At 37.2% G+C, this 26,957-nt stretch overlaps 1 protein-coding gene across 4 annotated transcripts in view; it reads left to right on the top strand.

The window, feature by feature from the left end:
• Window positions 1-26,957, top strand: part of TRAPPC11 (trafficking protein particle complex subunit 11) — a 48,409-nt gene that overhangs the window by 15,452 nt on the left and 6,000 nt on the right. For 2 of the 4 annotated variants that reach the window (XM_077848667.1, XM_077848666.1), the window contains exons 11-28: window positions 1,691-1,784; window positions 2,910-2,989; window positions 3,096-3,174; window positions 3,257-3,311; window positions 3,651-3,796; window positions 4,230-4,291; window positions 4,402-4,534; window positions 5,351-5,481; window positions 8,993-9,148; window positions 10,919-11,106; window positions 11,206-11,354; window positions 11,537-11,658; window positions 12,181-12,300; window positions 16,336-16,401; window positions 16,499-16,655; window positions 20,446-20,557; window positions 23,941-24,032; window positions 26,410-26,543. In XM_077848667.1, the coding sequence (XP_077704793.1) occupies window positions 1,691-1,784; window positions 2,910-2,989; window positions 3,096-3,174; window positions 3,257-3,311; window positions 3,651-3,796; window positions 4,230-4,291; window positions 4,402-4,534; window positions 5,351-5,481; window positions 8,993-9,148; window positions 10,919-11,106; window positions 11,206-11,354; window positions 11,537-11,658; window positions 12,181-12,300; window positions 16,336-16,401; window positions 16,499-16,655; window positions 20,446-20,557; window positions 23,941-24,032; window positions 26,410-26,543 (2,076 nt within the window). The remainder of the gene's footprint in view (window positions 1-1,690; window positions 1,785-2,909; window positions 2,990-3,095; window positions 3,175-3,256; window positions 3,312-3,650; window positions 3,797-4,229; window positions 4,292-4,401; window positions 4,535-5,350; window positions 5,482-8,992; window positions 9,149-10,918; window positions 11,107-11,205; window positions 11,355-11,536; window positions 11,659-12,180; window positions 12,301-16,335; window positions 16,402-16,498; window positions 16,656-20,445; window positions 20,558-23,940; window positions 24,033-26,409; window positions 26,544-26,957) is intronic. The other 2 variants (XM_077848668.1, XM_077848669.1) reach the window with 2 other exon arrangements.

Consider the following 26,957-nt stretch of genomic DNA (forward strand, 5'->3'; position numbering starts at 1 on the left):
TTCTCTAAATACTGACTTACGATTGGCAACAAGTTAGTGATTTAGACGAAAACAAATTACTTCGAAATAAAAGTCACAGTTTAGTCCGTGCCATGCTAAAACTCTCATCAATCACTGCCGTAGGAGTTTGAAAGACTTTGGAGGAATGTGCATTACTTTGACCCACCAGAGAGGGTAACTTTGGACTTCTCTTCCTAGGGTTTTCGCGGTGGAAAATTCTTAAGAATCTGTTCGAGGCATAATGTCAGTTACAGTTTCTTAACTTGACATTTCATTCTGTCCTTGTGGGTGATTATCGTTAGATACCAGTTTCTCCCTAAGCACCTTTAAAATAAGAATGTGGTATATATATGTATAAACACATTTACATTTGTATCATTCTATCAGGTTACTTTCCTTTAAAATCTGTAGCTTTCTTCTCTGAAGATAGGTGAATATTATCAATGAGGCTATTTAAAAAATTGTTCCAAAACCAGTTTACACATTAGTACTTAAAATGTTGGATTTTTTTTCTTTAAATCATGATATAACCAGACTGTTTTCTACCATGTTATTTGCATGTGATTTGCATGTAACTTCATTACATGTTTTATATTTAAAAGTTTGGCATATTAAAATTTGAGCACAGTATTTTAAAAGGTGATTAAAACTAGGCTTTTAAAGGATATAAGGAAATGGAATTAACTAATATCCTTTGTTGGGATGTAAAATAATATTTCTGCCAAATAATTTGAGAAGCCTCAAAATCATGCATATCCTTTTGATCCAGAATTCTATTTTCAGGAAGTCTCAGGCAGATAAGAGATCCTAAGAGATAAGTACTAAGATTTACTTATAAAGTTACTTGGACAGGCTTATTAATCATAATGTAAAATATAACTAACAAGATGAACAACATAAATTTATTAAAATGTTGAACAGCAGGCAGCCACAACACATAATGTTTTAGAAGAATATTTAACAATGAAATTTAAAAAAAAAACAATGTGAAATTTACAGAATATATTTAAATGAAAAAAGGTTGAAAAAATTTTTAGTTGATGACAAATATTTGCCTACAAAATCTGGAAAACTAATGTATACTTTATTAGTAGTGGTAATAGGTTTATAAATAATTTAAATTTGTATCCTTTTCCTTTGGGATGTTTTCAGTATTTCTGAACATGTACTTGCATTATATTTTGGTTACAGAGGGAAAAAGTTACAAGAAAGAAAAAGTGGTGGAAATTTGTAAATTCTGGAGCCAAACATCCCTCTCTAACCAATACCAGGTTAATACACAAGTGATAAAGAATGAAAATAGTGTCTTCTTTTTAAAACTCACATTATTTTTATTTGCACAAAAAGCATTTATATATATGGAATAAACATCAAGCATAATTTCATATATTTTTACTGGTTTATTATATAGCAAAGGTGCAAAGAAATGTAAAGGAATTAGTTACTATGAAATCATTTGTCAGAATCAGGTTGATTTATTCAATTTAATTTTTACAAGACTGCCTAAGTTAAATGGAGCATTTTATTTTAATTTTTGTGAAAATTTAATGCATGTTAAAATATTCACAACTTTGATATCTAAGCATGTGTTTGGTATTCGTATTTATGAGAATGTTTTTATTCTGTCAGAGATCAAAGGCAAGTGTGACAGGTTCATGAAGTCTTATTTAGGGTGTGTTTTACTTTACAGGCTTCTGTAACGTATCCCAATCCTGATCCGTTAGAAACACAAACAGGCGTTCTTGACTTTTATGGACAAAGGTCATGGCGACAAGGAATACTAAGTAAATAATTTTTCCCTCCTCCCTTTTCTCTCAACCTCAATAAGGACATATTACTATCACAGTTTTTCCATTGGCTATGTAGGCCATAACAAATTATGTTGAGGTAAAAATGTGTGTCTTTGAAACATCCTTTTAAAGATTTTTCAGTTCAGAGTGCCTGGGTGACTCGGTTGCATGTCTTCTTTCAGCTCAGATCATGATCCCTGGGACCTGGGATCGAGTCCCTATTGGGTTTCTTGCTCAGCAGGGAGCCTGCTTCTCCCTCTTCTCATTGCTTGTGCTGTCTCTTTCTCTCTCTCACATAAATGAATAAAATCTTTAAAAATAAAGACTTTCAGTTCTTTAGTTTTTAGGATGTTTTGTTTGTATTACTACATCTTAGAATAGCTTCTAATTAAACGTGGTTGTGATGAAAACATTTGGATGTCTCTTATCTTAAATGACACAATAGCCACTTTGGTCTATTTAAATATTTTAATTCCTGTTAATTTTGACGATTTATTATATTTGATCTTTTATTTATTTATTTTTATTGATTTTATTTATTCATGAGAGACACACAGAGACAGAGACAGGCAGAGGGAGAAGCAGGCTCCATGCAGGGAGCCTGATGTGGGACTCGATCCCAGGACTCCGGGATTACGCCCTGAGCTGAAGGCAGATGCTCAACCACTGAGCCACCCAGGCCTCCCTATATTTGATCTTTTAAAACAGTGTTAACATGTATCACCTTAAAAATTTCTCTGCATCTTTTTGGGTTTGATGTATACTTAATTTGAGTAATTTCTGTGGCAATCAAACCTAAATCGTTAAGAAGTTATTTTCTTTAATCTCCAGAAAGTATATTCTGTATTGAGAATGATGTTGATATTATTCCTCAGGTGATTGATTCCACTGGACAAGAGAATGTTGAGTTCAGTAATGTTCTCTTCAGAACAGAGATCATAAAGAAGCTCCCATGCTAATAAAGCGGTCTCTTAGGGTCTTTAAAATTCCAGAATGTTTAAGAGTCTTAAATACATTATATTTAAGTAAAGAATTCAAGGAGTGTACACATCCAATGTTGATGTGAAGGATTTGTGTTAAATGAGCTATCTAAAATGGGTTGCGTCTTATCTTACACAGGTTTTGATCTTTCTGATCCTGAAAAAGAGAAGGTGGGAGTTCTTGCCATTCAGCTGAAGGAGAGAAGTGTTGTTCACTCTGTAAGTTTGTTTTTTTTTCCCCCCAATATAAACTTTTTTGTAGTATCGAGACGTACATGAGAGAATTTTTTATTGGAACGTTTCACACTTTTTCTCTCTTACACAGGAAATGATAATAACTCTTCTGAGCAATGCTGTTGCACAGTTTAAGAAGTATAAATGTCCAAGAATGAAAAGTCACCTAAGTATGTATCCAGAATAGACCACAGTTTCATGCAACTTTGAATAATTTAGAATTATGTATATAAAATCTTTTTCTCTTTACAGTGGTTCAAATGGGAGAGGAATATTATTATGCAAAGGATTATACCAAAGCTTTGAAGTGAGTCCTATTCCTCATTTATTTTTATAAGTAATCTGATTACTTTACAGCAAAATTAGAATAAAAATGTGTTTTGAAGGATTTATTATTTCCATATTTATTTCTATTTCCATTAAACTCCATTTCTGTGTTTTTTGTTTTTTCAAGTACTATCTGCCGGTACAATCATTCTCAAAGTCTTAGGAAATCTCATGTTTAGCTAAATGTGAAAATACCTATTAAACTATTTCAGTAAGAGTTCCTGATGTGTACAGAAAATAAGTACATTGTTTCCTCCACGTCTTCTGGGGCTTTCTTGTGAAGCTGTTTCAGCGCATCTGACATTTTGCCTTCTATCAGGTTGCTGGATTATGTGATGTGTGATTATCGGAGTGAAGGATGGTGGACCCTGCTCACGTCCATACTGACTACAGCTCTGAAATGCTCCTACCTCATGGCCCAATTAAAAGATTACATTACTTATTCCCTAGAACTCCTTGGAAGAGGTAACTTGGTATTCTTTCGGTTAAGTCTGAATCTTTAAAATTGTTTAGCATCTTTAAGTTTTTTAAAACTGAAAGAATAATTCTCAAAGCCTTGACCATACTTTTAGCATGCATACATCGGTCTGCCAAGTGAAGAGACTCATACTTTCACGGAACTAACTATATCAGACGTCTCATGATCGTGTGATAGTTGAGAAGATCAAAAATCTTCCTTTTTTTTTTTTTTTTTTAAATATGTCATGAAATGATTTTCACATCTAGTTCAAAAGAGTACTTGAAAGTGCTGGGGCTAATATAGGAAGCTGTGCTGTTGTACATTGTCTAGAATTTTCCTTAGCCATTTTAGAAGGCATTTTAATACTTTGCATGGGGGAGGTAGACTTACTTGCTCATCTTACAGTTAGAGTTTTTTCCCCTACCTCTTTCATGTTAGCTTCAACTCTGAAAGATGACCAGAAATCTCGGATAGAAAAGAACCTCATAAATGTTTTGATGGTAAGTCAGAGTTCTTTATGTAACGTACGTCCTGGGGCTATGTATACCTAGATCTATATCTGTGTATTTTGTATCACTAGCTGAGCGAATTGTACTCTGTGTTGATGCAGAATGAAAGTCCTGATCCTGAACCCGACTGTGATGTCTTAGCTGTAAAGACTGCTCAGAAGCTGTGGTCAGACCGGATCTCCCTGGCTGGTAGCAATGTCTTCACCATAGGGGTGCAGGACTTTGTGCCATTCGGTGGGTAGCTAGCACCTGCAGCATTGTTTCAGAGAAATCATCCTTATTGCTACAAAATGAACAGATGCAGGATCTTATATATAAAAGCCAAGGAAAGAATGTTCAGAATACATCATCCTACAGATAAAATTTTGATTGGTTTTTCTTTCTCCCCCTTGACTTAAAAAGATCTTCAAAATTCTAAATACTTGGCTTATGCGTTAAAGTTTACTTTGTTCATTTGTAGTTCAGGTGTGATTTGAAATGCATTTGAAAAGATAGTCATTCTTGGGATGCCTGGTTTAGTGTCTAAGCGGTGGCTCAGCGGTTAAGTGCCTGCCTTCAGCCCAGGGCGTGATCCTGGAGACCCAGGATCAAGTCCCACATCAGGCTCCCTGCATGGAGCCTGCTTCTCCCTCTGCCTGTGTCTCTGCCTCTCTCTATCTGTTTCTCATGAATAAATAAATAAAATCTTTAAAAAAAAAAGAAAAAAGTCATTCTAAAAGTTTATTCTGTAATGCATAGGGCAGGTATTTTGAAATAAGTTAAAAATAACAAAATGGGGTTTTTTCCCCCTTTAAAATCCTGTGTTAGTTAACATTTCAGGAGGAACTCTGTTTTTAGAATTAAAGGTGGTTTTGAAGTTAGACTTTATTTAATTTTTTTTTTTTTTTTAATGAGCTACATTTATGTCTGTTGAAACGCTTCAGGGGGAGCATTCAGTAAGGACATCCAGGGTAGGTGTTTCCTTCCTGAAGACTAAGTGTGGATCAGAGAATCATGGGTGTGTGTCTAAGAGGGTCTCATAGTGTGTGACTCCCTTTGTTTTATTCCTAGTACAATGCAAAGCCAAGTTTCATGCCCCAAGCTTTCATGTCGATGTTCCTGTGCGGTTTGATATCTACCTGAAGGCTGACTGTCCACATCCCATTAGGTTTTCCAAGCTCTGTGTCAGCTTTAATAATCAGGTAACGGTACCTCTTACTGTGCTTTTACCACGTGTATCTTACTGTAGCTTGCATTAAATTAGATGAAATGAACTTAGTGAATCTTAGGTCTTAAATGGTTTCATAGTAACAAATGGACTTTGGTAAAGTCTATTTGAAAATAAGTGTATTTATAATTCCCAACTTCTGTATTAGCCATTCAAGTTTTACACTTTTCCCTCTTTAAGTTTTGTTTTTATTCCATCCTTATGAGATGTAGGAACTTTATTTTTTGTAATCTATAACATGAATTTTAAATAAGATTAATCAAATATAATCTAATTTTGAAAATTACTTGTTTTACATCCTAACACTGGTATTAGTTTTTTATTATGAAACGTAAATGGTTGATATCAAAGAAACTGAAGTGGAATAGATGGATATAAAGTGAAAAGTAAGTATATGCCCTCCAGTTCCTTTCCTCAGAAGTGATCACTATTAACCTCCTGAACAGTCTAGACATTTTCTGTGTATGCACATATAAGCAGCTTTTTCTTTCTACAGAACTGGGATTATATATGTTTGTACATTTTTACAGTGTATTAGAGTGTTGTCAAGTACTTGATTACATTCCAGATATTTTAGTTACAAGCTCACTTTATAGATAATTATCTTGTGGTCACTCAGAAAGTATATTAAGCTATTAACTAGCAAGCATTTAACCAGAGTTACAGTATTCTTAGCATCGTACAAACCTGAAAACATTTAGTGTATGTCAGCCACGTTGCAATGGAAACATTTGGGGGGCAGGGGCCAGTAGGTAATGAGGACTAAGTTCCATGACGTAGGCTACAAATACAGTTATAGTAGATGTGCCAAAGAAGAGGGAGGAAATTTCAAGGCTGAAGATGAAATGAATAGTTATAAAGCGATGGAAAGGAGGAACATGTTTGGCAAAAGGAAATGCATAATGGAAGCAGGGGTGTACATTCTGGGTTTGTGGGTGGTGGAGACTGCAGCCTCCCAAGGGCATAGGGTATGAGCTGGGGCAGTGGGATATGAGGCTGCTTGGCTTGAAGGAGCTTGAAGAGTTTATCAGGGATTGGCTAGTAAGAAAAGTATCTTCAAATACTTGAAGATTTACCCATTCATTTACTCGTGTTCTGTCTATTTATTGGATGGTGGTAAAGAAAGAGCTTTACCTATTTTAATAGATTTTTTTTTTTTACTCTTCATGATTGAGAAATAGCCTTGCAATAGGATCAGTTCAATGAACTGGGGTCACCTGAAGGTCATTGTGTTTTCTTCAACTTTGAACCATCATCTAATGATTCTTTCTCATTAGTTTGAGAATTTTAAAGCAAGAGCATGAAATTTATTTATTTTATTTTATTTATTTATTTTTAAGAGCATGAAATTTAGAATTTAAGTTATGAAATAGAAAGAAGTGATCTTACAGAAACCAACCGGAGCCTCTTTCTACGAATCCAGGGACTAAAGTATGAGGATTTGCGTTAGGATGATAGTGGTGGCAATGGAAAGAAAGGGATGCAAGAGGCGTTTACAAATAGAGAAGTCTGGATTGCTGAGTGCATTCTGTAGAAGATAAAGAAGGGGGATAGGATGAATAAACAGCCCCTGCCCCACCAAAAACTGTTTGTTTTATAGTTAAAATGTACCTACAACATGATGATTTGAAGCACATACATATTGCAAAATGGTGACCGCAAACAGTAAGGTTCCTTAATATCCATCACCTCACATAATTACCTTTTTTTTGCAGTGGAAACATGTATGATCTGCTCTTTTAGCAACTTTCAAATATATATATAATACATTTTTATCAAGTATAGTCGCCATGCTGCACATTAGACCCCCAGAACCTATTTGTCTCATAACCTGAAGTTTATGCCCTTGGATCACCATTTCCCCTTTTCTCCACCCTTTGGCATCCACCATTTTACTCTGTTTCTATGAGTTACTGATTCCACATGTAAGTGAGATCACTCAGTAGTATGACAGGAGATTTTGTACGTGATATTAGTTCTTGGATTGGTCTTCCCTCCTCTTAAAATTCCTTCTCATGTTTATGCCCTTAAAAGCGTCACTTCCTCAGGGACACCTCTCGATTTACCTAGCCGTAACCCTCCATAGTACTTATCACAGCTGTGGTTTCATTTTTGTTACTGTGATTATTTGGTAGATTATTAGTTTTCTTTTTTTTTTTTTAATTTTTTTTTAATTTTTTTATTTATGATAGTCACACACAGAGAGAGAGAGAGGCAGAGACACAGGCAGAGGGAGAAGCAGGCTCCATGCACCGGGAGCCCGACGTGGGATTCGATCCCGGGTCTCCAGGATCGCGCCCTGGGCCAAAGGCAGGCGCCAAACCGCTGCGCCACCCAGGGATCCCCGATTATTTGTTTTCTTTATTAGGATGTGAGCTTTCCTAGGGAGAGAATTTTTTTCTCAACTATGAAATTTGTTTTTGAAATATTCTAAATCTGGAATTAGAGGATGAATAGGGAGATTCATGTTTTACTTTTCCTGTTATATCCTACTATTCCATTTCTCCCACCCCTTTCCTTAAACAATAAACAACTTTTATAATTAAAGACTAACTTAAAATATAAAAATAAAATGTAAAGCAATTAATTTTTAAAGTTCTATTACGTTCCAATGTGGTATTTGAAATCCAAGAGACAAATCACAAGGAAAAAAGTACTTAGCTTTCAGAAGCATGGGATAGAATGAAAATTAGAGGGAAAGGTTTAAACTTAACTAATAAGAATTTTCTAGGAAGATGATTCATTTGCTGGGATAGAAGATGGCTCTTGGAAAATTCTTGAAGTTTATTGAGTGGATGAGAATGGTGACTCCATAGATATACACAGGAAGGATGTCTCCCTTTATTTATCTGTAAGAAGTATGCTACTTTGGGATGGTAGATGTGAATCCAGTTTGGAACATGCTAAATTTGAGTGGTGGCGGAATTCTCTAGAAAGTTGTGGATATGAACTTGCGGCTAAGGAAACAGAGTTAAAAACAAATAATGGGAAATATCAGAGAGGTGCAGAATGTGTAGAAATGAACAAACTTTACAATGAAATGAACACAAAGGGAAAAGAAAGCCGGGGAATGAAGCCTGTGGAGCCTCTGAATTGAGACAAGAAGAAGGGAAAAAAAAGACCTTTGAGGGGGAAAAAAAAAGAAAGTAATCAGGGTCACAGAAGCCAAGTAAAGAGAGAGCTTTTTAAGAAAAAGAGATGATAGTAGCATCCAGTGAAACAAAAAATACATCTTTGTTTCTCTCCGGGAAAAGGATGTGTAAATGTTTGCAGAAATTAGCTTGTGTGCAGTGAACTGTCTTTACCTTGTAGCAGCTCTGAGAGTGCTTCCATTTGGCATAAAGTACTTCTCATTAATCATCCTTCAGGATGTTTTAGTTTCGAGCAGTTAAACTTACCTAGCTCCGAGATCATTTGGTGTTTAGTGTCAGCAGAACATACATTTGATGTTTATGAACTGTGACCCTTGCTAACCTCTTTTACAGGAATATAACCAGTTCTGTGTAATCGAAGAAGCAACCAAAGCAAGTGAAGTTTTAGAAAATTTGACTCAGGGAAAGATGTGCTTGGTTCCTGGTAAAACAAGAAAGTTTTTATTTAAATTCGTTGCAAAAACTGAAGATGTGGGAAAGAAAATTGAGGTTAGTTATGAAATTTGTCTAAAACATACTTTAAATGACAAAAGCAGATATGTATCCATTGGAAAAATTTTCAAATAGTACACAAGTTTATTAAGTAAAAAATGAACATTGTCTACTTGGATTCCCAAGGGAAATCATTCATGGCTTGGTAGGTCTTATTGAAACTGTACTGTACATAATAGTCTGTCTTCCCTTTTTCGCTTACCAGTGTATATTAAGCATCATTTCCTGTTAGTGCATAAGACCATCCTCATCTTTAATAATCAGTTAAAGGGATCCCTGGGTGGCGCAGCGGTTTGGCGCCTGCCTTTGGCCCAGGGCGCGATCCTGGAGACCCGGGATCGAATCCCACGTCGGGCTCCCGGTGCATGGAGCCTGCTTCTCCCTCTGCCTGTGTCTCTGCCTCTCTCTCTCTCACTGTGTGCCTATCATAAATAAAAAAAAAAAAAAATTTAAAAAATAATCAGTTAAAGAATTTTAAACAAAACATATATATTAAATACTATAGCAATTAAGCTTTGTATAATATGACAATTCAGGCTAGAGATATCCTTTTGATGTTTACCCATTTCTGATTGCATTTTTTAAAGGAAAAAATGAAGGCATAAATCTTTTGAAGGATTCGTTTGGTGTGCATAATTAAAATGCCTTTTAGAAATGTGTGATGAAAGTAATATTTTTGTTGAGCATAAACCCTGGAACCAGACTACTTGGGTTTAAATTCCACCTCTCCAGCTTACTAGCAGGTGGCCCTGGACAGTTACTTGACCTCTTTGTATCTCAGTTTACTCATCTGTAAAGCGGGGATAATAGTGGTACCTACCTCTTGGTGTTTCCTGAGAATTAAATCAGTTAGTTCATGGGGGATCCCTGGGTGGCTCAGCGGTTTGGTACCTGCCTTCGGCCCAGGGCACAATCCTTTAATCCCAGGATCAAATCCCGCATCGGGCTCCCTGCATGGAGTCTGCTTCTCCCTCTGCCTGTGTCTCTGCCTCTCTTTCTCTCTCTCTCTCTCTCTGTCTATCATAAATAAATAAAGTCTTAAAAAAAAAAATCAGTTCATGTAAATTGCTTGAAATAGTGATTAGTACATAGTAAGCTCTCACTAAGTGCTTGTTTTCCATGGCTTGAGTGATGGTGATTGGCTAATCTAAATTTAGGACCATTTCTAAGATAGAAACAGAAGACTGTACTACCAATATTTCCATAAAAATTTCTGTGAATCTGTTGATTTTATTATTAGCCAATATCCAGAGTTTTTTGCCTATTCACCAAAAATAAATTCTTTATGATTTTGACTAAATCCCTAATTACATATTTTATTTTTTACAAGATACCTGAGGAATCCTACCAGATGAAAATTGTGATTAATAATACTATCTTGAGTACATCTGTTAATGGATTTAGTTGAAAGGAACATTCATTCGGTTAATAATATTATAGATGTCTCTAGGAAAAATATGTTTGGAATTAGGAATTAGGTTACGAATATGCTAATGGTCATCAGAACATTCATCTATTTCACTCAGCAACCACTAATTGAGCATCTGTTATGTCAAGTTATTACCTCTGTTTAAAGGCGAAGTAGGTAGAACCTAGTCAGGGTCCCAGCTCATAGATGACCAGGACAACTGTAACCGCAGGTGTTCTGACCTCATCACACTGTGGGTCTCTAGAGGAACTCACTAGACCAGCCATTTCTGTGTAATTTGTTACAAGGGGATGGTGACAAGTATGATGTGGCATTTCTGACAGCCCTCCATCTTTCAGATTACGTCGGTAGATCTGGTTCTGGGCCATGAGACAGGAAGATGCGTGGTTTTAAATTGGCAAGGAGGAGGAGGGGACGCTGCTTCCTCCCAAGAAGCCTTGCAGGCCTCACGTTCTTTCAAAAGACGGCCCAGGCTCCCTGACAATGAGCTTCACTGGGACAGCATAGTCATTCAGGCAAGCACAATGTACGTCCTCCTTGCTAGGCAGATTATGGAAAATCATTTCTTTTAAATACTTTTTTTCTTAAAAATCAGTTACTCAGCTAAAGTTTTTTTCCCTCAAAGGATCATCTCTAGAGTTCCAAACATTTCTGTCCATCTGCGACATGACCCTCCTGCCCTGACTAATGAAATGTATTGTTTGGTTGTGACTGTTGAGTCCCACGAGAAGACCCAAATCAGAGATGTGAAGCTCACCGCTGGTTTAAAACCCGGTAAACATTTCCTTCTTAAAATTTGTTCAGTATTCCTTCAACATGAAATAAATACCAGTGATATCAACTACAGGAAGTTTGTTTCAAATGAGGTTATGAAATAGTGCTGTCTATGCAGTATGAATTGTCAGGATAATGTTTGAATTCTCTGTATTTTAAAACACTGATATTAACATTTTTAGGACAGGATGCCAATTTAACTCAGAAAACTCACATGTCTCTTCATGGAACAGAACTGTGTGATGAGTCCTACCCGGCTTTACTCACTGACATTCCTGTGGGAGACTTACATCCGGGGGAAAAGGTGAACTTGGTCAACCACGAGGGGAATGGAAATCCAGCTAGATGGCAGTTTTAAATATGTAGTGGGTCTTAGACAGTTAATGGGGCAATTTAACAGCATATCCTGAGACTAAAAATGAGATTTAACTAATGCACATGTATATACATTTTACATACTTCAATGTGTAGTTTAAGTTTTTATACATGTGATTTTAGAACAAATGACTGTAATTTAGAGAATTAGTTGCCCGGATAAAATAACTAAATAATATTAATTGTGTAACTTAGTGAAATGACCTCTCAGGCAGCTTGTATTTCCAAACTAAACATAAACAATTCTTGGGAAGTTGAGAATGATAATAAGAAAAGGTGGAATAGTGATAATCCCACTCATATATGGAGGCATGAACCGTCTATAAAAAGTATTTAAGAATTTAAACAGTTGGTACAGTATACTCTTAAAAGGTTGGGAACATTACCCTAGAATATGTATTAGGAGAAAATCTCTGAATTATTAAAATAAAGTACTTTTATTTTGTTACAGCTGGAAAAAATGTTATATGTTCGCTGTGGAACAGTAGGTTCAAGAATGTTTCTCGTGTATGTTTCTTACCTGATCAATACAACTATTGAAGACAAAGAAATTGTTTGCAAGTGTCACAAGGTATAATTCTTTATAACTATTTCGGGAAGCATCCTATGTGGAGTGTTCCCTATTTTGTATTTTTTTAGTTTATGTGTAAAAAGATAAGCAGCTTAGGTGCTTGTAGTCTGTTACAAATTTTTTTTTTCTTTTAAGATTTTGTTTATTTGACAGAGAGAGTACATGTGCACAAGCAGGGGGTAGTGGCAGGCAGAGGGAGAGGGAGAAGCAGATTCTCTGCCTAGCAGGAAGCCCAATCCGGGCTCAATCCCTGGACTCTGGGATCATGACCTGAGCTGAAGGCAGATAGAGCCATCCAGGTTCCCAATTACAAATTTTTAAAAAATATTACAAATTTTAATTAAACATCTCTTGGGTTTTTATCATTTATACTTATTATAAATGATATACTATGGAGTCATTGCTCAAACTTTAGAATATTGGCCACCATGGCTTTTTGTACAGTCAAGAGGTTTGAGATCTTTTGCAAAAAGTCTTGAGGCTCTAAACCTATATGTTTCCTTATAAAATCACGATAGACAAAAATCTATTAAGTTGGTTATATGCTGAAGATTTTGGAAGATGGGAGGTCCCCCTTTATGAAATATTTTTTCTGTTAAAAAAATACTACGGAAATTGTTTCTGGTAAGCACAGACAAGAGAGAGTGAAAATAAGAAGGCCAATATGGTCATAGCAGCTTGGAGGCAACTGCTGTCACCTTATTGGTGTATTTTCTATCGGTCTCTTTTCTATTTATAGTGGTTTGGGGGAGCTGTGTCTTTATTTAAATTTAACCATCTTGTACGTAATTGTTTGTATCCTCTTTTAGTAATGGAAAAGCATGATATTTCCTGTTTATTATTAGTCTTGTCTGTGTTGTTTTGGCCTGTTCTCAGGAATTGGGCCCTCGGTGGGCAGAGAAGGCATCCAGTCAGTTTATCCATTTGTAGTATGTTTACGGCACAGCATCTGGGCTGTCAGCTGTTTTATGAATCAGTGAGAGGCAATTTCATCCTAAGAGAGTTAGGAGTATTTCCCAAGTGGAAGGAGGGAAGGCATATAATATATCAAAGATTTCACCTAGCCGGATGCACTAGAATGAATCCTGGATGGTGAAGTAGGAGGTGAGAGTGCCAGTGTCAGCATGGCCTCCTAACCTGCAGCTCAGGCTGGCCATGTAAACCTTTGGCCTGTTTCCTCATCTACAAAATAAGAACAGTCCAGTTCTGTGCAGCTTTAGTGTCCTAAGCCATGGATGTCATTTCTACTTTTGATAATTTCTAGTAGACTCAGAACATACCTTTTTAAAGTAATTGTCTGCTACATAGTAACGATCCTGGACTCAAGCTCCAGTGGTGTGCAGTGCTCTCTTGTCCTCAAGACATGATATTGAGATATGTGCCACTTGTTTTTAACTCTCACCCTGGGACACCTATTTCCCCCACCCCACACTGCTCTACCCTCCGGTGACCATCAGCGTATTCCCTAGATTAAGAGTCTTTTGGGTTGTCTCTTTTTTTTCATTTGTTTTGTTTTTTAAATTCCACATCTGAATGAAATCATATAGTATTTGTCCTTCTCTGACTTACTTTGCTTAGCATAACACCCTCTAATTCTGTCCACGTCATTATGAATGGCAAGATGTCATTCTTTTTATGGCTGAATAGTATTCCACCTTGTGGGTGTGTATATATATCCTTCCCTATCTTTTTATCCATTCATCTATTGATGGACATTTGGTTGCTTCTACAATTTGGCTATTGTAAATAATGCTACAGTAAACATAGAGATGCATATATCCTTTTGAATTATTGTTTTCACATTCTTTGGGTGCATACTCAGTAGGGGAATTACTGGATCATATGGTAATTCTATTTTTAATTTTTTGAGGACCCTCTGTACTGTTTTTCATAGTGGCTATACCACTTGGCATTCCCACCAATAGTACACAAAGGTTTCTCTTTCTCCACATCCTCGCCAACACTGGTTTCTTGAGTTTTTTATTTTAGCCATTCTGACAGGTGTGAGGTGATACCTCATTGTGGTTTTGATTTGCATTTCCCTGTTGAGTGATATTGAGCATCATTTCTGTGTCTGTTGATCTTCTGTATGTCTTTTTTGGAGAAATGTCTGTTTATGTCTTCTGCCCACTTTTTAATTAGACTATTTGGATTTCTTTGGTGTTGGGTTGTAGAAGTTCTTTATGTATTTTAGATATTAACCCTTTATTGGATATATCATTTACTTTTTTTTTATTTTATTTTTTTTTATTTTTTTATTTTTGGATATATCATTTACAAACATTTTCTCCTGTCAGTAGGTTGCCTTTTAGTTTTTCAAGAGAAACTATTTATTCTTCTATCAGCCAGTCCATTCCCAAGATGTGCTTTTAAGGGACACTAATACTGAGGAATAGAAATAGATGTCACACAAAAAAGAATGAATTGGTCATATATGTTTGGAAAATACAGGGTTAAAAGGCATTAAACAGGTATTTTGACTTCAGGGCTTAGCACAGCATTGAATTTGCTAACGTGTTGAGAATTTCACGAATGGCTTTGGTGATTATCTGTCAACGTTATTTAACTAAGACGCACCTTTCTCATGGAATATCTGTCTTACAGGTCTTCATGTTATTTGTAAGACATTTTTGGAAATTTAAATGTAAATTCTTTTCCCTTAATGGGATTAAATCTCATTTTTACCTGCACATGAGTCCACTTCATAGGCCATGTGGAAATTTAAAGTAGGGCACATCTGAGCTACTCACTGAGTTGCTGTTTGATTTCCATAGATATTTTCTGTGGGGGAGATACTGAGGACCTAGGCTTTAGATTCATGGAACCCCTGCATGTGTTTTCAACCACTAGTATCCTACTTACTATACTTCCTAAAAAGTTAGCTTGATGGTATTGAGAGGCAATCCTTGAAGCATATAATAACAATAAACATGGTTCTGGCGATTCCACTAGTGCTGTGTACGCATTCTCTCACTTCATTGTCAGCAGCCCTGCGAGGATCATGAAACTGACACTCAGAGACCGTGTCCCCACCTCAGGGTCACCTCCGTGTGCCCAAGGTCTGCATGGTGAATAAGTATGTATCTTCCAGGATTAAAACCCACATCTTCCTGGCATTTGACAGCCTGAGTTTTTAATCAACATGACTTTTTAAAAAAGAGTTCTCACCAATGGGGTGGGTGGTTTGGTTCCAGAGCCATAGTAACCTCATTGCTTCTTGAATAGACTCAGGGATGAGAAATAGCACGTTGGTTAACAGTACAGATTTCAAGTCAGATCTGGGTCAGTTTCTGTCTTTGTCAGTTCCTAGCTATTTGTGACCACTTTACTGTAAAATGGCGAGTATAATGGCATCTGTTTCCTTGAGCTATTATGAACATTATGTAATGCAGGTATAGCGATTATAGCACTGTCATATCTTACTGTTGTTGTTATTAGTCATCTTACATTGGGGCATGGTAAAGAACTTAGGCAAAAAGAAGACTCTGATTCTAAGCTTGGCACCCCTAGGTTTGTGGGCCAAGGGCAATCAATTTAACCTTCCTTAAACTTTAGTTCCTCTTTTGTAAAATGGTGACAGTGCCTGCCTCCCCACTTTTGCAGACCCTGATAAAAATAATGTGTTAGAAAGCACTAACACAATTTATTAGAAATAGTGGTCTGGTCTCTCTATATAAGTTTTTACAAATATTATCTGAGAGGAACATCCTAGCTTCTTTTTTTGTTTTTTTAAATTTTTATTTATTTATGATAGTCACAGAGAGAGAGAGAGAGGCAGAGACACAGGCAGAGGGAGAAGCAGGCTCCATGCACCGGGAGCCCGATGTGGGATTCGATCCCGGGTCTCCAGGATCGCGCCCTGGGCCAAAGGCAGGCGCCAAACCGCTGCGCCACCCAGGGATCCCCCTTAGCTTCTTAATATGTATGGGATTATTTATTAATCAGTTACAGATTGCGTTTTGCACGCCTTCTATTTTTGAAACTATTTTTAAGTTTAGAAAAGCCATTGAATGTGCCCTTTAAATTGTCTTGCAGGATGAAACCGTAACTATAGAAACTGTCTTCCCATTTGATGTTGCGGTTAAATTTGTCTCTACAAAGGTATGGTCCTGTGAAGCATTTTGGAAATCATTTCAGTTATAGAAGTTAACAGAAAAAGTAAAGTGGATTACTGACCTTTTGTCTTCATTTATGACAGTTTGAGCACCTGGAAAGGGTCTATGCAGACATCCCCTTTCTATTGATGACAGACCTTTTAAGTGCCTCTCCCTGGGCCCTCACTATTGTATCCAGTGAGCTACAACTTGCTCCTTCTATGACCCCGGTGGATCAGCTAGAGTCCCAAGTGGACAAAGGTGAGAATGTGGATCATTCCACTTAATTAGAAGACAGGGGTGTGTGCGTGCGTGCGTGTGTGTGTGTGTGTGTGTATGTAGATTGCCAGTGTAAGAGTCAGCTTTTTGCTAAGGGAGGGTAATTGAAACTGATACTCACAAAAGAAAATAAATTTAGAATTACGGTGGGATTGGTGTCATTTACTGTTTGCTTGAGTATGCCATATTTTAAAAGACAAGATTTTTGCTACTATAAGGAAATGACTCTTTGAAAAATGTACTTGAAAATGAAATAGTTTTTCATGTTTGGATTTTGTTATAGATTTTTTCTTACTAATTTTTAATTAATGTTTACTGTTAAGTATAATTTGAGATGGTAAAAGATGTTTATTAAAGAAACTTGGGAAAATACAGAAAAATAGACATTAAGTTTTCTAAATCAGCTAAAACAGATTAGAGATGTGATTTACACCTAGGATATTATTTTTCTGGTGCATTCTACTTTTGGGCTTTTATGCTTCTTGAACTGTTAAAAGAGAAGAAAAAAATGAGTTTGAATGTTAACCCAAGCAAAACTGTGCTTACTGTATTGTAAGGGTAAATATTGTATGAAAAAAACCATGATATATTCTTATTCTTAAATGAGTCACTTATTTGCTCTGTTTATCTGTCTGCTATTGGGCTTCAGTGTTACAAGTCATATAGTTGATTTGCAATGAGATAAGAAGTTTTAGAATTCCAATATATTTTTTTGCATCTGCTGTGTAAATAAGTCAGCATTTATCAGTAAATCAACAGATGTTTATTGAGTTCTCTATACGACCCCGTGTTCGGTTCTCAAGACACCAAAAGAGCAAGCAGTCTTCATAGTCACTTCTAAGCATTATGTAGGAAAGTCATCATAAAGGAGTATAGGTAAAATAGATAAAATCTAACATGTCCCTAAGCCTCTCTATTTAAATGCTACTAATAGGTCCCAGATTCTGTGAGGTAATACTAATAAAAAGAACAATTTTGCTTTCAGAATGCCTTCATCAGTTTTATTTTCGTCTTTTGAAACTTGGTTTTCTCTTGCAGTTTCGGGAGTCTCTGGTTCTACTTTCTCTGTCCTTTTTTCCTCTCTTCCTCCCTGAGCTAACTTGGAATAATCATGAGATTTAGAGTCAGTGCTGAACTAGATTCAGTTCCTGGTCCTACTACTTGCTCTTTTGCTATGTTGGGCTGTTTGTTTTATCACTTCTCAGAGTTAAAGAAGACAGTGTGTATGAGATAATCTATATGAAAATCTTAGCTCAGTGCTAGTCTCCTAACAGCTCCATACCAACTAGTTTTTTGTCCATTGTTTCCCGATTCCCTTTCTTACCCCTTAACTCTTGGTCAGTTCCAGGATCCTGACTTAGGCTCCCTTTACTTTTCCTACAGAGACTCCACCTGCCTGCACCCTTAGGGTTGTCTGCCTTCCTCAGCCCAGCTAGAGGAGCCACTGTACACTTAGTAGCAGCTAGAAACCACAGACAAACTAGATAGACTCCCTCTGTGGGTGCACATCCAGCCCCACACCATGTTCTCCCTTTTTTGTGTCTCTTGAATCCAGAGTCTTTCACCAGCTCTCATCTGGCCTCCAGAAATACCTTGCCATTCTCTCCCCTAGTCTGCCTTCATATTGCTGCCAGAGTTTGATTTCTCCAGAAACTATTCTGAACTTGTTATGCCCACTTAAAAAATTTCATGACATTCCAGACCTTTCCCAGAGCAGCTCGCCTTTCCAGCTTTCTCTGCACCAGTCTTTCTACTTCCCCTTCCTCTTTCCAAGACTTGGATCAAGCCAAACTTTTTGCGCTCAGCAAACATTGCCTCCATCTGTTTTTGAACATGTTAGTTCAAAATTATGCTTCAAACCCTTCCCTTTCTCTTTCAACCTGCCGAACTCTTCTTGCTCTTGAGACTCATGTAAGCTTTGGCTTTTTGATCTCCCCAAGCAGGGCTAGGTAGTCTTCCTTCTTTAGTCCCAGAGTTTCTTGTAGCACTTACCCCATTCTATTGTAATTATTTATTTACAGTTATGATGACACCCTTACTACACCCTGTGCTGGAGCCATGACTTAGTCTCTTCTTTGTATGGCCAACCTCATAGTAGTTGGGTAATAAATGCTTATTAAATTAATGAAGAAAAGATTAATTAATTAATTAATTAATTAATTAATGAAGAATGCCTACCTTTAATTTCCCATTCCTAGTCTTCTATTGCTGCCATAACACATTACCACAAAGTCAGTGGCTTAAAACAATACAGACTTCTTATCTTAAAGTTCTAGAGGTCAAATGTCCTAAAATCAGGGTATTGGGAGGACTGCATTCCTTCTGGGCTCTAGGGAAAATCCTTTCCTTTGCCTTTTTCAGCTTGCAGAGGCCAGTCGGATTCCTTGGCTCATGGCTCTCCTCCATCTTCAAAACCAGCAGCGTAGCATCTTCAGATGTTTCTTTTCTGACCTTTGCTTCCATTGTCACATCTTTTTCTCAGACTCTCTGGTACCTCCCTCTTTCCCTCATAACCCTTGTGATTATATTGGGCCTGACTGGATAAACCAATATAATCTTCCTATTTTAAGATCCTTTATCACATCTGTGAAGTCCTTTCTGCCATGTAAGGTCACATTCACGTTTTGGGAATTATGATGTGGATATCTTTAGGGAAGGGAGTGGCATGGGATTATTCTGTCTACTACCTCTAAGAACACCAGAACTAATGCATTACAAAATTTGTGTTAGATACATTAAAAATAACAACTTTCCTAGGTCATAAAGTTGACCCTAATGTTGTTAATAAAGATTGTATCATTAGATACAATTAGAATTAAGGAGGACTTGGTGGAGTGAGGTGGAGTAGGGGGGGACAGGGAACAATATAAATGTCCCAGGTTTTAGTAAAAGGCATCTTAAGAGGTTTGAATTAATGTGTGTTTTATTTACTGGGCCACAATATCATTTCCTAGTTCTTCAAAATTACTTAAAAGTAGTTAATTAAAGTAGAGGTTGGCCCAGCTTTTTTCCCTTTGACTTCTAGTTTCTACCTACATTTAACTATTAACATTTAACATTTAACTATTTATCACAGCCTTCTTCATTGGAGAACCATTTCACACACAGATTTGCTGACATTGGCACTAGATAGGCCCTTTTCCTGGCTTGCATTAAAGGCGTGGCCCTTAGGCTGTGCAAGGCTGACAGGCAGAGAGGCCTTGGTTCAGATAAGCATTTGTTTTGTCATCATTTTTAGGCTAAACTTGGCAAGAGGACAGCATCCTTGTTTAAGAGGTAAATAACCAAATTAGGCAATAATGAGGCACCATGTAACGGGTTTCCATTTGATGGTGTCAGTAATGTATGTTTGTCAGAGAAAGCCAGAGTTGGCTGGAATGGCATTCTGAGTACCTTAAGGGTTAGTTAAAAATTTCTTGTTCCTTACCGTGAAATGTTTCCTTTGGAGAAAGAAAAATAATCACCAAATGGTATTATCCTGACTCCAGACTTTTCCTTTTCATCAGTTCCCATAGGAACTTGTCATAGGCCTACAGCTCCTTCACCTGTTTTTGTTATAATGAAATATTGATGTATTAGAAAAAACCCTGGATAGGGACTTTGTGACCTTGAAAAAGTCATTTAACATCTCTGCACCTTAGTTTTTAGGTCTATAGAATGTATAGAATGTATAACTGATAAAGTGTTCTTTTTTTGCTCAATTAAAAGAGGTAAAACTCTGCTTTCATAGAGGAAATCATTGCATAAGGATTATAAAGACTGTTTCTTGTAGTTGTCTTACAGACTGGAGAGAGTGCTAGTGAGTGCTTTTGTCTTCGGTGCCCATCTGTTGGAAATGTTGAAGGTGGAGTGGCAACTGGGCATTATATTATCTCCTGGAAGAGGTAAATTATAGCAGCCCTATCTTTTTTTCCTTGTCTGTGCTATTTTCATGCCTTTATTATTTGTTGTTGTCATTTAATATTTGAAAGCTGTTGTCAGTCCTGGGGAGAAGACTAGAAGTCACCTACTATCACCAACTGTTTGTCAAAAACACAAAAATTAAAAAGGATCATTAAACTTTCATTTGTATTTGTCACAATTTGTGACCTATATACTGATGAAATTGTAACCAAATGAATTCTCATAACAAAATCATGAAAAACATCAGGAGAAACTGGTCTTATTTGCAGTCAATAGAATTGTCTGCAGAGAAAACTCAAGCAAATTATTTGCACTAAAGAGTTCTAGCGACGTTGCTGGATATAACATTCAATATACAAAAATCAGTTGGCTTTCTATATATCAGTAATAAATCTCTAGCAATGTACTTTTAAAATAAGTATCATTTAGATGACAGCAATAATCATAAGGTAAGTAAGAATATATCAAATAGAAAGCATGTGTTACCAATATGGAGAAAATAATAAAATTTTAAAGCATTAAAAGAAGTTCTTAAATGGGGAAACATACAAAGTGATCTTGGGTAGGATTTGGATAGGTCTGATATTCTTTGTTCTATAGAATCAGTACAATTTCCTTCAAAATCTCAATAGCTTGTTTTGTTTTTATAGAACTTGACACTCTTGATTATAAAATTTATATGGACAGGCAAAAACTTAGAAATATCAAGATACTCCAAAAGAAAAACTAGGCAGGGGTACTTGGTCATCTAAATTTGGAGACTTATTGTAAAGCTTCAGTAGTCATTGCTATGGTATTGGCTTGGGAATATGTAAATTAGCCAGTGGAACAGAAGAGACAGTCTAGAAATAGATACACAGATCTACACATATGGAAATTATATTTTAGAGAGGTAGCATTGCAGATCAGTGGGGAAAGGAATTATTTTATAATCGGTGGTGAACAATTGGGTTTCCATTTGGGAAAAAATTGGATCTTTACTATATATTGTATATAATCAGTCCCAGGTATACTAAAGTTCTAATTGTGAAAAGCAAAATGTTACTACTTTAGTAGAAAATAAGAGAATTGTTTTATGACTTTGGAATAGGGAAGAGTTTCTTTAAATAAGACGTAAAAGTTGGGATCCCTGGGTGGCGCAGCGGTTTGGTGCCTGCCTTTGGCCCAGGGCGCGATCTTGGAGACCCGAGATCGAATCCCACGTCGGGCTCTCAGTGCATGGAGCCTGCTTCTCCCTCTGCCTATGTCTCTGCCTCTCTCTCTCTCTGTGACTATCATAAATAAATAAATAAATTAAAAAAAAAGACGTAAAAGTATACGACACTAAAATTGATAAATTTGTTAAAATTAATTTCTTAGTTCATTTAAAAATACCATGTAGAAAGTGAAAAGACAAAATACAAATTGGGAAAAGGTATTTATAGCATGTAAAACTGACAAAGTATTAGAATTCATATCAAGAACAGATCATAAGAAAAACAAGTCCCCTAACAGAAAGTTGAGCAAAATCTTGATTATGCTGTGAAAGGGAAACAAAAGAAGCCAGATAGTGAACATAGGGAGTAAACAAGGGTTACTTGTTAGTAAACAAGGGTTAACCTTATGAGGAATCTGAGATTCAGATGTGCTCCCACTAATTTGGAAAAATGAAAAGGTTTAGCAATGCACAGTTTGTCAAAAGAGGTGGAGTATAAAATAGGACAATTACTTTGGATATCTTTTCAACAGTACCAGGTAAAATTGAAGATGTCTATACCCTATAGTCATAAAAAAAAAGTCCTAAACGTGCACACCAAGAATATATGTAAGAATGTTCATTGCACCTCTGATTATAATAGTAAAAAGTTATAAATATATATCCATCAACAGGAAAATGGTTGAACTGTGGCAGAATCATACAATGGAATGTTGTCTGTCAGTGAAAATGAATTAACCAGAGCTATATCTGGTAACTATTAACTATTAAGTGAACAGAGCAACTGCAGATGTTCAGAATATGAACGCATTGCACATACGTAATATTGGAAAACATGTAGAATACTGTATATTTCTTAAGGCTACATACATAATTTGGAAAAGTGTAAAGAAATACATAGCAATGATAGATACCAAATCCAGGATGCTTCTGGAGGGGAGGTGCAAGCAGGAAAGGGTAGGTGGGAAGATTCAGCTGTATTATGTTTCCTTAGACTGGGAGGTAGACAGGTGATATTTCATGTGTTATTTTCTTAGCACAGCTCAATTTTGTCATAAATTTTAGAACAGTGGATAGGATATACTAAAAATGAGAAAGGAAAAAGAACATAATTTTATTTTAAAAAACTGACATCTTTCTTTTCCCCATTTCTGAATTTACCACATTGAAGTTTAGTTTATGTTTATAGGAATTAGAATAGGATTGGAGTGCCTGGGTGGCTCAGTCAGTTGAGCGTCTGCCTTTGGCCCAGGTCATGGTCCCAGGTCCTGGGATCCAGCCCCACATTGGGCTCCCTGCTCAGAGCCTGCTTCTTTCTCTCCCTCTACTGCTCCCCCTGCTTGTGTTCTCTCTCTCTCTCTCTGTCTCTCTTCCTCTCTGTCGAAAAAATAAAATCTTAAAAATAAAATAAAATAGGACTTTGAAGGCACTGTTTAATTTTCCCATCCTGTTTGTAGTACCATACAGACAAATTTCTTAATGATAAGGGATTAGATGTTTTTTCCTGTTGCTTTTGCTGGATAATAACTTGCATAGAGCATCAGCTGTTCCCCACCCAGATACAGCCTCTTCCGAAGGGCTTTCCTTGGTCAGGGGGCTGCCAGCTGGCCCTGCAGATCCCATTCTCACTGTAATGGAGGGAAACGTATTTGTCAGTTTCCTGATGTTGCTCACTTTATCTCCGCAGTGCTGGAATGCCACTGTGTTTATTGATAGTACAATATTTTTAGTTCCACAGTTCTTACTGTAAACCCCTAGTGTAGTTATGACAGCATGCTTGCAAGTGGTCTGGTGCTCAGCTGTGACCTGGCCACAAGGTGATAAGGTCTCTATCATAACTTCAGTCACCACAGTGCCACCTACACTGATCATTTTGCTACCAAACACGGTGTCAAATGGTATGCTTCATGGTGTGGTTGATTTATATTCTGGAACTGGGACCAAACAGCGGCCTTGGGTTGTGACACTTGTTCAAAATACAAACAGGATTCTAAAAGCTTTTCACAAAACTACTATTAATAAAGGTCTAGAAAATGTGTAAGTAATTTCTTTTGAATTACTTTCTGAAGTAATTCCTTTGAAACAAGTTGGCGAATATGCACGTTTTCTGTTTTTGATTTACCTTTTTACATCAAATGTGGATCTGAAAGATGCACTTTTCTGCCACAGGACCTCAGCCATGGGAAATGTCCCTGTCATCAGTACCGTCATCACTCTGCCACATGTGATCGTAGAAAACATTCCCCTCCATGTGAACGCAGGTAATGGCATCAAATTGTATTTGATAAAAAGAATATAGTAAGAATATCTATTTTAGCTTCTAAGGTTTAAAAAAAAATTTTATTATGAAAAGTGCCCAGCATTTACAAAAGTAGATAACGATAAGTCCTGTTTTATCTGTACCTCTACATATGCCTCCTACCCCCATTATTTCGAAGTAGATCCCAGCTACTGTTTCATCTATAAATATTTCTGTCTGCATCTTTAATATCAGTGGTTATTTTTCTAAATATAATTACTCTTCTATTATCATCACTTTAAAAATTAGCAATAATTTTTGTTTTGTTTTGTTTTAAATACACATTTATTCAGCGTCATGATCAGACTATTACATTTAGCAATCAACGGCATGGGTGCAAAAAAACCAAAATCTACCTTAAAACCCTCTGTTGGAATGCTTTATACTTTCCACAGAACAGAAACTAAAATAACCTGTTATACAATTAGTCACAAATACAGTCCTCGAGTTTTTTGCCCATACACATGAGTATTGTCTAAAACATGTCTTCTTTATAGCAGCTAGGCCCTGCTACCACTGTGCTTGGCTAAGTTCACAAATATGCTATAACCTGTAGCTTCCCTGTCACTTCTCTGGCTCTCCTCTCCTGCTAAGCTTTGTTTCCTGGCAGTAATTAAAACCTGCCACTGCCATAGCTGCTGCGGCTGCTGGAACCACCATAGCCACCTTGGTTTCGTGGTTTGGCTAAGTATTGGCCTCCACCACCGTAGGGGCCAGAGCTTCTGCCTCCAAAATTTCCTCCTTTCATGGGTCCAAAATTTGAGGATTGATTGTTGTAATTGCCAAAATCATTATAGCTTCCCCTACCTCCAAAGTTGCTGCTTCCATCATTACCAAACCCCTGATAGCCATCCCCACTGTCACCGTATCCACCACCACCTCGACTGCCACCAAAGCCACCTTGACCACTGAAGTTCCCTTCACGACCAGAGTTGTCATTCCCACCAAAACCACCTCCACGACCACCACCAAAGTTTCTAGAACCACTTTGGCCTCTTTAGCTGGACGAAGCACTAGCCATCTCTTGCTTCGATAGGGCTTTCCTTACTTCACAGTTGTGGCCATTCACAGTATGGTTTTTTTGAATGACAATCTTGTTACAGAGTCATGGTCATCAAATGTCACAAAAGCAAAACCTCTCTTTTTGCCACTGCCTCGGTCAGTCATGATCTCAATCACTTCAAATTTCCCATACTGTTCAAAATAATCTCTTAGGTGATGTTCTTCAGTGTCTTCTTTAATGCCACCAACAAAAATCTTTTTCACAGTTAAGTGGGCACCAGGTCTTTGAGAATCTTCTTTTGAGACAGCCCTCTTTGGTTCCACAACTCTTCCATCCACCTTGTGTGGCCTTGCGTTCATGGCTGCATCTACCTCCTCCTCCACGGTGGCGTACATGATGAACCCAAAGCCTCTGGAGCGCTTGGTGTTTGGGTCTCTCATTACCACACAGTCCGTAAGCGTTCCCCATTGCTCAGAATGGCTCCTCAGACTCTCATTGGTTGGTTTGAAGCTCAAACCTCCGATGAAGAGCTTCCGCAGCTGCTCAGACGTTTTGGGGAGACTCTGACTTAGACATGATGGTGGTGGGAGGGGAGACTTTAATGATGCTTACTCGGCGGCATCCAGGGGCAGAGGGCAATAATTTCGTAATATCAAATTCTGGTGGTGTGATTTCCCTGATTGACTCGTAATGTTCTTTAGATTGTTTTAAGGTCTTGGCATTGCAGCTGATGGATATCTCATACAAATGTTGAAATCTATAGGTAGGAAGACTCCCTCTCTACTCCATCACTTCCTTCACCACTACCATGTTCCCCTCTTCCTTGCTGTTCATTTATTAAAGAAGTGGTCAGTTGTCCTGTAGAGCTTCCCACAGTCTGGATTTTGCTAATTGCATTGTATCATTTTTAAGGATCTGTGAGTTGCTGGTGAGATCTATAGTCTTGATCAGATTGAGGTTCAAGTTTTTGGCGAGAATACTTCATAGCTAATGGTGTGTGCTTCCATCAAGAGGCATGTGATGCCTGTCATTCCTTCTTGAACCATGATGGATATTTAGGGAAATGTTTTATAGATTTGAAAAATTATTCCTAAAATAATTCAGCTCTTGACCCTAAGTCAATCAGCTTGGAAAGGAGACTTGATTCTTTTTGGCCTGTTTTATCACAGCCCCGTCGCTATTGTCCAATCAAAGGATTTTCTTATTTAGCAAGAGTGCAGTAGTATCACTAATTTAAATAATCCCATGTCTACAGAATGGGATTCATTTACAAAAAGAACTCATAAATGGTGAACTATTTTTTTAACCAAAAGATACGTGTCCTCTTTCTCTGCAGATCTGCCATCCTTTGGGCGTGTCCGAGAATCCTTACCTGTCAAGTATCACCTACAGAACAAGACTAACTTAGTTCAAGATGTGGAGATTTCTGTGGAGCCCAGTGATGCCTTCATGTTCTCAGGTCTTAAACAGGTATAGGTCATATTTCATTGGGTTGCTTATATAGATATAGAAGTTTGGCCAGGAAATGGGGAGCTGTACATCTAATTTTTACAAATGAACTAATAAAGCTGATTGTGGTTCCTATTATTTTGATAGTAGGAAATTTTTAGTATTTATTTATTTATTTATTTATTTATGATTTGTTTATTTTAGAGAGTGTGCAAGCTTGAATGCAGGAAGGGGCAGAGGGAGAGAGAAGCCTCAGGCAGTTTCCCCACTGAGTGCAAAGCCCGACGTGGCGCTTGATCCTAGAACCCTGAGATCATGACCTGAGCTGAAATCAAGAGTCAGACGCTCAGCCAACTGAGCTACCCAGGCGCCCCTGTAGTCATTTTTTAAGATTAAGTACAATTTGTATAGAGGTCGACTAAGTGGGCAATACTT

Source organism: Canis aureus, chromosome 15, assembly GCF_053574225.1.
Source record: "Canis aureus isolate CA01 chromosome 15, VMU_Caureus_v.1.0, whole genome shotgun sequence".
NCBI lineage: Eukaryota > Metazoa > Chordata > Mammalia > Carnivora > Canidae > Canis > Canis aureus.